This window comes from Myotis lucifugus, unplaced genomic scaffold, assembly GCF_000147115.1.
Source record: "Myotis lucifugus unplaced genomic scaffold, Myoluc2.0 scaffold_63, whole genome shotgun sequence".
NCBI classification, from domain to species: domain Eukaryota; kingdom Metazoa; phylum Chordata; class Mammalia; order Chiroptera; family Vespertilionidae; genus Myotis; species Myotis lucifugus.
The window spans coordinates 5,532,165-5,544,496 of record NW_005871111.1 but is presented as its reverse complement, the minus strand read 5'-3'; the positions used below and the strand labels follow the sequence as shown (position 1 = coordinate 5,544,496).

Here is a 12,332-nt window from a genome sequence, read left to right as displayed (position 1 = left end):
TCTGCTCCTATTAAAGAGGTTTTATTTTTCTTTCTTTACTGATTAAGGTATTACATATGTGTCCTTATCCTCCCCATTGCCCCCACCCCCACCCCCGCTCATGCCCTCAACCCCCCTGGTGTCTGTGTCCATTGGTTATGCTTATATGCATGCATACAAGTCCTTTGGTTGATCTCTCCCCCTCCTCCGCACCCTCCCCTACCTTCCCTCTGAGGTTTGAGCATCTGATGGATGCTTCTCTGTCTCTGGATCTGTTTTTGTTCATCAGTTTATGTTTTTCATTATATTCCACAAATGAGTGAGATCGTGTGATATTTATCTTTCTCTGACTGACTTATTTCACTTAGCATAATGCTCTCCAGGACCATCCATGCTGTTGCAAATGGTAGGAGTTCTTTCCTTTTTACAGCAGAATAGTATTCCATTGTGTAGGTGTACCACAGTTTCTTTCTTTTTTTTTTTTTAAATATTTTATTGATTTTTTACAGAGAAGAAGGGAGAGGGATAGAGAGCCAGAAACATTGATGAGAGAGATCGATCAGCTGCCTCCTGCACGCCCCCCACTGGGGATGTGCCCGCAACCCAGGTACATGCCCTTGACCGGAATCGAACCCGGGACCCTTCAGTCCGCAGGCCGACGCTCTATCCACTGAGCCAAACCGGTTTGGCAACCACAGTTTCTTAATCCACTCATCTGCTGATGGGCACTTAGGCTGTTTCCAAATCTTAGCTATTTGGAATTAGCTAAGTAAATTGTGCTGCTATCGACATAGGGGTGCATCTATCCTTTCTGATTGATGTTTCTAGTTTCTTGGGATATATTCCTAGAAGTGGGATCACTGGGTCAAGTGGAAGTTCCATTTTTAGTTTTTTGAGGAAACTCCATACTGTTCTCCACAGTGGTTGCACCAGTTTGCATTCCCACCAGCAGTGCATGAGGGTTCCCTTTCTCTGCATCCTCACCAGCACTTGTTATTTGTTGATTTGTTGATAGCCATTCTGACAGGTGTGAGATGGTACCTCATTGTCATTTTGATTTGCATCTCTCAGATGATTAGTGACTTTGAGCACGTTTTCATATGTCTCTTGGCCTTCCTTCTGTCTTCTTTCGAAAAGTATCTATTTAGGTTCATTGCCCATTTTTTGATTGGGTTGTTTACCTTCCTTTTGTTAAGTTGTATGAGTTCCCTGTAAATCTTCGAGATTAAACCCTTATCAGAGATAACATTGGCAAATATGTTCTCCCATGCAGTGGGCTTTCTTGTTGTTTTATTGATGGTTTCTTTTTTTTTTTAAATATATATTTTATTGATTTTTTACAGAGAAGAAGGGAGAGGGATAGAGAGTTAGAAACATCGATGGGAGTGATCGATCAGCTGCCTCCTACACGCCCCCTACTGGGGATGTGCCCGCAACCAAGGTACATGCCCTTGACCAGAATCGAACCTGGGACCCTTCAGTCCGCAGGCCGACGCTCTATCCACTGAGCCAAACCGGTTCGGCTGATGGTTTCTTTTGCTGTGCAGAAGCTTTTTATTTTGATGTAGTCCCATTTGTTTATTTTCTCTTTAGTTTCTGTTGCCCTGGGAGCTTTATCAGTAAAGATATTGCTTCAGCATATGTCTGAGATTTTGCTGCCTGTGGATTCCTCTAAGATTTTTATGGTTTCCTGTCTTATGTTTAAGTCCTTTATCCATTTTGAATTTATTTTTGTGTATGGTGTAAGTTGGTGGTCTAGTTTCATCTTTTTGCATGTATCTGTCCAATTTTCCCAACACCATTTATTGAAGAGACTGTCTTGACTCCATTGTATGTACTTGCCTCCTTTGTCAAATATTAATTGAGCATAGTGGTTTGGGTTGATTTCTGGGTTCTCTATTCTATTCCATTGGTTATATGTCTGTTCTTGTGCCAGTACCAGGCTGTTTTGAGAACAGTGGCTTTGTAATACAGCTTGATATCTGGTATTGAGATCCCACCTACTTTGTTTTTCTTCTCAGGATCGCTGCAGCTATTCGGGGTCTTTTTTTATTCCAGATTAATTTTTGGAGAGTTCGTTCTAGGTCTGTGAAATATGCCATTGGTATTTTAATGGGATTGCATTGAATCTGTAGATTGCTTTGGGTAGTATGGACATTTTAATGATGTTGATTCTACCAATCCATGAACACGGTATGTTCTTCCATCTGTTTATGTCTTCCTCTATCTCTTTTTTCAGTGTCCTCTAGTTTTCTGAATATAGGTCTCTTACCTCCTTAGTTAAGTTTATTCCTACATGTCTTAATTTTTTTGGTGCAATGGTAAATGGGATTTTTAAAAATCTCTCTGTAAGTTCACTATTGATGTATAAATTGCCTTAGATTTCTTGGCATTAATTTTGTATCCTGCTACATTGCCAAATTCATTTATTAAGTCTAATAATTTTTTGATGGAGTCTTTAGGGTTTTCTATGTACAGTATCATGTCATCTGCAAATAATGACAGTTTTACGTCTTCTTTTCCAATTTGGATGCCTTTTATTTCTTCTTCTTGTCTGATCACAATGGCTGGCACTTCCAGTACTATGTTGAACAGGAGTGGTGAGAGTGGGCATCCCTGACTTGTTCCTGTTCTTAGGTGAAATGGTTTTAGTTTTTGCCCATTGAGTATGATGTTGGCTGTAGGCTTGTTGGCTATAAGGCTTTTATTATGTTGAGGTATACTCCTTTATTCCCATTTTGCTGAGGGTTTTTATCAAGAAAGGGTGTTGGATTTTGTTAAATGCTTTTTCTGCATCAATTGATATGACTATGTGATTTTTATCTCTCAATTTGTTTATGTGATGTACCATGTTTATTGATCCTACTTGGTCATGGTGTATGATCTTTCTGATGTAATGCTGGATCTGATTTGCTAGAATTTTGCTGAAGATTTTGGCATCTATGTTCATAAGGGATATTGGCCTGTAATTCTCTTTCTTTGTGTTGTCTTTATCTGGTTTTGGTATTAGGGTAATGTTGGCTTCATAGAATGAGCTTGGAAGTGTTCCTTCCTCTTGAATTTTTTGGAATAGTCTGAGGAGGGTAGGTTTTAGTTCTTGTTTGAATGTTTGGTGAAACTCCCCTGTGAAGCCATCTGGCCCCGGACTTTTGTTTGCTGGAAGCTTTTTGATGACTGCTTCTATTTCCTCCATAGTTATTGGCCTATTGAGATTTGTAGATTCTTCCTGATTGAGTTTTGGAAGGTTGTATTTTTCTAGGAATATGTCCATTTCCTCTAGGTTGTCTAGTTTATTGGAATAGAGTTGTTCATAGTATTTTTTTTTTTTTTTACAATCCTTTGTATTTCTGTGGGGTCTGTTGTTATTTCGCCTCTTTCATTTCTGATTTTGTTTATTTGGGTCCTCTCTCTTTGCTTCTTGGTGAGCCTGGCTAGAGGTTCATCAATCTTGTTTATCCATTCAAAGAACCAGCTCTTGGTTTCATTGATCTTTTGTATTGTCTTTTTTGTTTTGTTTTGTGTTTTTTTTTTTTTTGGTCTCTATGTCATTTATTTCTCCTCTGATCTTTATTATCTCCTTCCTTCTGCTCTGGGCTTTTCTTGTTGCTCTCTTTCTAATTCTTTAAGTTGTAGAGTTAGATGATTTATTACCATTTTTTCTTGTTTTTTAAAGTAGGCCTGTAGAGCTATAAACTTCCTTCTCAGGGCTGCTTTCACTGTGTCCCATAGATTTTTTTTGTTGTTGTGTTTTCATTGAAAGAGAAGATTTTGAAAAGTGAGCTCAAATTTACCAGTCACCAAGTCTCACAATGACATATATATATCTCCACCAGGGGGAGCAGAGAACAAGAGTTTCAACCAGAAAACAGCTGGTTTCTGAAAACCTATTCAGAGATACAGATAACATAATTCCTTTGTATTTTCTAAACATTCTTACAGCCTATTACTTCCTCCTACTTCTGCCAAATAAAGGAGTTTCCTATTCTCAGTATCATCCTATGACTGTCACACTACACAAGGGCCCAGGTGTCCTATTTGAGCAAAACCCTATAAACTCAAAATCTAAGACTCAAGAATTTCATTTAGGTTGTTCTCAAATTTACCTAAGTTCAGCCTAGGTAAAAGAGTGGCTGTGGATTTTTGTTTAGTGTTTATCTCATCTGTCCCAGGCGTTAAGTGTGGTACTGCTGTGCACACAGATGCATAATTATTCAGGCAAGGAGTCCAGCAGCATGGCCACTTGGTTACTGCCCAAATGATGCAGCACATGAACTCGCATCTCAGTGTAATCTGAACAACTGTGAAGTTTACATTTCTGATTTAAATGAACAAGGTAAATAAACGACTGACAACAGGGATTTATTTGAAAGAGCAATCTTTAGAGCAGGGGTCCTCAAACTTTTTGAACAGGGGGCCAGTTCACTGTCCCTCAGACCGTTGGAGGGCCGGACTATAGTTTAAAAAAAAACCACTATGAACAAATTCCTATGCACACTGCACATATCTTATTTTGAAGTAAAAAAACAAAACGGGAACAAATACAATATTTGTATTTGCATGTGGCCCGCGGGCCGTAGTTTGAGGACCCCTGCTTTAGAGGATGTCATGAAGTCAATATAGTTTTACCCTCATCTTCACACTCTTTAGCACATTGGTCCACAACAAAACTCATGCTCAGAATGATGAAGCTGAAGCAGAAGAAGGCTTTGGAGTCACATCGATCACCAAAGATTAGTCTTAAATATACATTGTTTCATTTAACTCCATGAAAACTGGTAAATTTATACATGATACATAACTCACAATTGTTTTTTGAAAGAGAGGGTTGTTATTTTATTTTATTTGGATGAGTATGTTCAATTCATCATGTTCACCCAGAACTAACTTAGTTTTCTTTCTTTCCCTTCCCCTCTCTCTCCCCCTCCCTCCCCCTCCCTTCCTCCCTCCTTCCTCCCCTTTCTCTTTTTCCTTTCCTTTCCTTTCCTTTCCTTTCCTTTCCTTTCCTTTCCTTTCCTTTCCTTTCCTTTCCTTTCCTTTCCTTCTTTCTTTAATTTCACCCATTCTCCCCACCTTCCTCCCCTTTGGCAAACATCAGCTTGTTCTCTATTACAATGGGTCTATTTTTGTTCTATTTTTGTTAGTTATTTTTCAGATTCCACATATAAGTGAAATCATATGATATTTGTTTTTCTCTGTCTGTCTTATTTCACTTAGCATAATGCCTTCTAGGTCTACCCATGTAGTCACAAATGGCAAGATTTCATTTTTTTTTAATTGCTGAGTAATATTCCACTGTGTGTATATATATACTAGATATATCTCACATCTTCTTTATCCATGTATCCATCATACATGAAAAATAACTCTCAATTAAGCAAATTGGAACTTTTTTCTCAGACTAATGTTACCCTATAGTTCAAATTAGTGAGTTTTTATTAATGTTCACAGGTGCTGTCATGTGATGTGATTTTATTAATGAACCTTGTACCTACGTCTCTCCCAATGGTAACTTGCCATTGGTATTTGAGGATGATTAATTTGTCTACCAGTAGACATTCACTTTGTAACCTTATACTCATCTAAGACTGAGGCCTAAGAACTAAGTAGATGGACATCTGTCAGCTGAACATTCAACTATTTAGCACTTTACAAAAGGCAAGTGGACCTGTTCAGAAAACATCTCCCTGTGTGGAAACATAGTATAATCATTATTAAAACCAGAGTGGTATGAATATCACACAAAGAATCAGATAAAAACATGTCAAATAGATCCCTGTAAGTCCCCTGTGGTCACTGACTGTTGGTTGGCGCTTTTTTTCATTCACTTACATACTAAAGAATGGTGAAAGTGAGCTTACATTCCAAGTTCGGTTTGTTGTAGCCTTGTGTCTCATTTCACAGGAAACCTTTTCAATTGTTGTTTGACTATTCCAGTGAATTATGGTCTTGGGGACTGTAGTATTTATATCTTCAACCCTGAAAATGATAGCTTCAGAAGGTATCACTAGGAAAAAACAAAAACAAAAACCCAGCAATTTAAAACTTGCCTAGAGAGAAATGTGTGTCTTTTCATCAATCTGCAGACGTGTTAAAACTCAGTACTGCCCTGGCCACATAGTTCACTTGGTGAGAGCATCGACCCAATATGCCAAGGTTTAGGTTTGATCCCCGGTCAGTGACACATACTAGAATCTACCAATGAATGCATATATAAGTGGAACAACAAATCAATATTCTCTCTCTCTCTCTCTCTCTCTCTCTCTCTCAGATCAATAAATAAACCTTAAAAATTATAAAAAAATCTTAAGTACTAAAAATAATTCCATGATCTAATTAATAATTAATGATTTTTTTCCTTGTTTTCTATTCTGTTATATAGGAAACAATTGGGGTTGCTAAGTAAATTTCTATTCAGCCCATTCTTCAGTTCTTTTAAAAGGAACTCTAATAGTCTTGTCTTCCCTCCCCCCGACCCCCCTCCACACACACACACACACCCTTATAATCATAACTAATGAAATTCCAGAGCCTGGCCTTATTAACAAAATAATGTAAAAAAAGAAATAAAGGAGATAGCTCTTTTTCTCTGCATCTGTTTAGGAGAGATGTTTTGCATCCTAAATTTACTTCAAATAATTTGATTTAATAAGTTGTTAAATATAAACCTTTCACAATAATATTATTTTTATTCTCTGGTGTTATATGGAAATTTGTGTGAATATTTGTATTTACTGCTAACTTGTTTTATTTTCCATTAAAACAAATCTGTATTTGAAAGTATGATTTGAACAAAGCAAGTCTCACAAGACTCTAAGATTTTACCAATTATCACTATGTTCTATGAAAATAACTTTTAAAAGGGAAATGAAATTCGGATTGGTTCTCTAACTAGTTTTTTGTTGTACTATATGTAAGGGTGTAAATGAAATCTCTATATTTCTAAACTATATAAATACTTAAAAGTTTGTTCTGTCCAAACAGAATGGGATCATTGGTACTTTCCATTTCTCCTACATGCACGCTTAGAACAACAACAAAAAAACACCTATAACTTTTCTAGATGTATTACTACTAATATTATTGCATTCTTTTTTTAAAAAAAATCCTTACTCAAGGATATGTTTATTGATTTTTTAGAGAGAGAGGATGTTTGTCTCCCATTCACATTCCAACCGGGGAATGAATCTACAATGTAGGTATGTTCCCTGACGGAATCAAACCCACAACCTTTTTGGTGTACAGGATGATACTCCAACCAACTGAGCCACCTGGCAGGGACCTCTACTTATATTATTTAATAAAAAGCTCAAGACTGTATGTGTGTTTTTAGGGACCATTGTTGAAGTTTAATATCCTCTATGAATTCATTTTCTTTTCACTTATTCTAAATGTAGAAAGTATTCTTTGGGGAAATTATTTTTTAATTATTAATAACTATTATCTAAAATTATGTGCATAGGTATATGATTTATAGAGAAATATAAAAATTAAAGATTTGCTCTCTAGTAGCACAGTCTTAGAATAAAATCCTTGGGCTAAACCTAGAGCAGGACAGAAGTAGTAGTAGGAGAATTAGTCTAATTAAAGACCTTACTGTACCGAACTTTTATCATCTGAATCCCATAGTTGATTTCCTATAGCTAGTATATGCTTCTTATAAGCAGAATCAGTATTCAGAGATGCCTAGAGTCAGGGAAGTAGACCCCACTGGGGGCTCTGAGCAAGCTCACATTATGCAGGGAAGTGGACCTTCTGAGACCACTGAAGACCACATAAGCACCCTTAGTGCTGTGTTATTTACCCTCTCCTGCCTCCCACTTCTGACTTTGGCCTGCCACTGCTAGAGCAGCACAAGCATTCATTTGCAGAAAGAAAATTCTGGGAGGAACCAAAATCTGTTTAGTCCTATGAGAAATGCAGATCACAGTAAGTCAGGTTTAAGATAGAGTCTTGGCACAGTAGAGATCTAAGCCTTTAGATTTGAATCAGCTTATATATTTTTAAAAAATATATGTTATATAACATGAACTTGAACATATTTTTTGTTATACAAGATTCAAATGTTAAATTTTTGTTGTCATTGATTAGGTTTAAACCTTCCCGTAAGATTTTACATTTTTATTTTGGTTTTGTTTTTCTCTATTTTACATTTTTTAAAGAACTGTCAAATCTAGACCCAACTGTAAAAGAGAACTTAGGATATGATAAAATTTATGATAAAACTATAAAAGAAAATATAATAAGAAGCAAATGACAAATATTATGTAATAACTGATCATCCATTTGGAAAACAATCCAAATTAGATTCTATGGAAGACATTGATTGGTGGCCAAACAACCATTCCCAAACCTCTTTTCCCTTATAGAAGAGGTAGCTTCTATCCTTAATTTATTGGTAATAATTCTATCGCTTTTTTTCTACCTCATACGTATTTCTCTATAAACAATATATTATTCACTTTTGTCTGCCATGAAATATTTATACATTGAAAAAAATCCAAAAATCCCCTCAAAACTGTCATGTCATCGTAGATACCATATTTGCAGTTTCTACTTGTATTGAAATAAATAGCATGTATTTACCCATAATTATTCATTGGGGAACATTAATGTTCAAAATGGCAGCCAGAAAGCACCACACTTTCTGTATTCTAATTTATTTCTCTATAAGAGAAGTTTAAGCATTCCTCTCACATGTCATTTTGGTACAGTGTTACTGCACTATTACTCGGCCCTGCCTTTCAGCACAGCCTCTCTAACTTAATTAAAGCCCAATCCCATAGCTATTATGTGGAAATTGCTCCCAGGAGAGTCCACTTTCCTCAGTTTCATAGAACAGTTCGTTTATCTAACTTGCAATGTCTCATTCTTAAAGTGTCACAAATGAAAATAGCTCATCTGTTAATATTCTGGTGGCTTTGTTGTGTGAAGTCCTCTATCTGTTATATTATCTGGATAATGAGGGAGGAGAGGAAAAGGAGGAGGAGGAAGAGGAGGAGGGGGAGGAAGAGGAGGAGGAGGAGCTCCAAACAAGAAGCTTCCTTATTCACAGCGACCAGATAAGATTTTTGTTTTATGGGAGGTGTGGTGATAATTATGACAAGTTAACAAGTTTGGGATGAAATCTAGCTGTCCTACTAGCTATGCAACCTTGAGCAAATTATTTTATCTTTTTCTTCATCTGTAAAATGGGCACAGTACCATGTGTGATTGTTTCCAGAACTTAATGTGATATGCTTGTTGTCTAGAACACAATTCAATAATATTATGATCATAATAAGGTCACAATGATAATAACAGTAACACTGCTGCTAATAATTTAGTTACTAAAAATCATATTGCCCAAATGATAGTGGATATGATAGCCTTTAATCATTAATCCATCAAGGTGAATCTGTTATAAGAAAAGAGCATGTTACCCCATCTTACCTCAAAATGTAAATTTACTAAAATGTATAGGTCATGGTCAAGAGAACTGTAACTCCAAGAATAGACAATGCAATGGAATTATTTTTCATCACCATAGTCAGCAGTGTTTATTTCAAATCCAAAATTCAGAGCATAATGACAGATTTTTAGACTAATACTGTTAGTTGAGATAGTTGACATTAGTCAAGACAGAAGTTGAGAAATTAAGATATTAGTTCGAATAGAAGAACTTTGTGATCCCCCAAAGATACCCATGTTGTACCCCATAAGAAGGCATCACATCTCCTAAGTTATTATTCAACAGGAAAATTGTCAGACACATTGTACTGTGTATTTAAATAAAAACAGGATAGTAGTTGAGGATGTTGGAATTAGAAGCTCCTTAGCTCTGCAATCTCAAATTTCTTAAGGCAACAGCCTCAGTTTTCTCATGTATACATTATAATCTCTTCTGCAAAATAGAGCTGTTGTGAGGGTTAAATAAGATGATGTGTGTAATAGCAGTTAGCCTGAAGAAAGTGCTGCATAAATGTTAGCCTGCTGAAATCATCCTTCATAGAGTAATCTTCCTTATCTGGGGCTGACAGGTCCAAGACTCCAGTGGATGCCTAAAACCACGGATAGTACCAAACCCTAGGAATACCATGTTTTTTCCTGTACATATATACCTGTGATAAAGTTTAACTTATAATTAGGCACTGTAAGAGATAAACAACAATAACTAGAAATAAAATAGAACAATTACAATAAAAGTTATGTGAATGTGCACTCTCATAATATATTTTGTACTATTCTTACCTTTTCACTTAAAGGGGGCCCTTTATGCTTCTCTCTGGAATATCTGAATTGTCAGCATCACAACTCTTGCATTTTGTGGCATTATCAAGTAAAATAAGGGTTACTTGAACACAAACAGTGTGACAGTATATCTGATAACCAACACAGCTAGTAAGTGACTGCTAAGTAGGAAGCGTATATATTAGTATAGCGGGTGGATATACTGGATAAAAGGATGATTCACAACCTGGGCAGAATTTAACAGGATGGCTCGAGACTTAATCACCCTACTCAAAATGGTAAACTATTTAAAATTTGTGAATTGTTTATTCCTGGAATTTAACATTTAATATTTTTGGACCACAGTTGACCACACATAACTGAAATCACATAAAGCAAATCCACAGATAAGGGAGGGCTATTATGATAAAAACAGGAATAACTGGGATGAGGATTATCAAAGAGGATGATTCACATTTGGTGTTCATTGGCTGAACTCTGGCTTTAGGGCTGGGATATAGTTATAAAATGCTCAAGTTGTAAAAAGCCAAATTACTTTTTGGAATTTATCTTCAGGAGAAAACCAACTACAAGCAAAACTTTAGCCAAAAGGTTGTTCATGGCAATAATTTATAATGGTGAAAATTTGAAAACAGTCTAAATCTTCAACAATAGTGACTAGTTAATGACATTTATTAAAATACTATTGTAGATTAAACTAATAGAAATATTTATTCTATATTGTAAGTCGAAAAAGGCAAGGCCTAAAAATATCTGAAGCAAAAAAATATTAACATTTGTTAAATTTGACTGATAAAGATGTCTACAAAATTCTCCACAATTTTCTACGTATTTTGTAAAACTTTTCAAAATAAAAACATAACTTCCACAATAGTGCATACAGAAGAAATTCTTTATTATGCTGCCCTTCTCAGAATATAAGACCCATAATACTTTATTCTAATTCTTATTTCCTTCCCTCTTCCCTGGTAGACTTTAAGATATTTAGGGCAGCAGGTACCTTGTCTATTTTATTCACCATAGCTCTTAGAACAGCGGTTCTCAGCCTGTGGGTCGCGACCCCTTTGGCGGTCGAACGACCCTTTCACAGGGGTCGCCTAAGACCATCGGAAAACACATATATAATTACATATTGTTTTTGTGATTAATCACTATGCTTTAATTATGTTCAATTTGTAACAATGAAATTGGGGTCACCACAACATGAGGAACTGTATTAAAGGGTCGCGGCATGAGGAAGGTTGAGAATCACTGCCTTAGAACAATCCTTGAACATAAAAAGTTATCAGTATTTTAAAAAACAGATACACCCATGTAGAAATTATGGGTAATTCTTGTTTTCTTTATCATGATCTATAAGATCTTTCAGGGAACTCCTTTTAAATCTAGACTTCACTTAACTAGGTCAGCACAAATAGTTGTTTATTTATAAATACGGTATAGAATTTCTTATTCTTTACCTATATCATCCAGGTGAACTTGCAGTTGTTTTGACTTCTCTGTACCTAGAACATTTGCAGCTTGGACCCAAACCAAATACTTCTTGCCTCCTTGTAATGAATCAGTGGAGATGTTAATATAATTTGAGGCGAGATATTGTTGTTCTTCTTCTGTCTCTAAACTTTAAAAAAAGATCATAATTACCAGTTGTGTTTGCCTTAAATTAATTATTCCTGAATTTTTTGATGCTACCTTTTTAACCTGCTTTCAGAAATCAACATTTACTGGGGGGAAAAAAAGATCAAACTTGATTTTATTTTGAGAATTTAAAAAAAGAAATTTGAGACTATCTATGACTACAATGTGACTTTCATGGGACCTAAACAATTTTGCCTTCATGGAGTGCGGGTGAATTTCCCGCCAAAATATAAGATGGCTCTGTCTTTTGGTTTTGTTCCATCCACCAAAAGGGTGGATTACAAACAAATATTTGGTAATACGCAGTTACAATCGGCCCGAGTTTACACGTTTCCCGCACTCCACCGCAAATCTATATGAACCGAGTTAAAGACGGCTCCCACGGAGTACGCGCAATTCACGCGAGCCGACGTACCTCGTTTGCCCGCACTCCAAGTGTTAAGAAACAAAAGAGAATGTATGTGTGTAGGTGTGCCTATGCGGATATA

At 36.1% G+C, this 12,332-nt stretch overlaps 1 protein-coding gene across 1 annotated transcript in view; it reads right to left on the bottom strand.

The window, feature by feature from the left end:
• The window catches only part of IL23R (interleukin 23 receptor), a 68,747-nt gene that overhangs the window by 30,816 nt on the left and 25,599 nt on the right, over positions 1–12,332 (bottom strand). Inside the window, exons 5-6 of the mRNA XM_006089810.3 lie at positions 11,667–11,827; positions 5,838–5,983 (exon numbers count right to left, since the gene is read on the bottom strand). Of these exons, the coding sequence (XP_006089872.1) occupies positions 5,838–5,983; positions 11,667–11,827 (307 nt within the window). The remainder of the gene's footprint in view (positions 1–5,837; positions 5,984–11,666; positions 11,828–12,332) is intronic.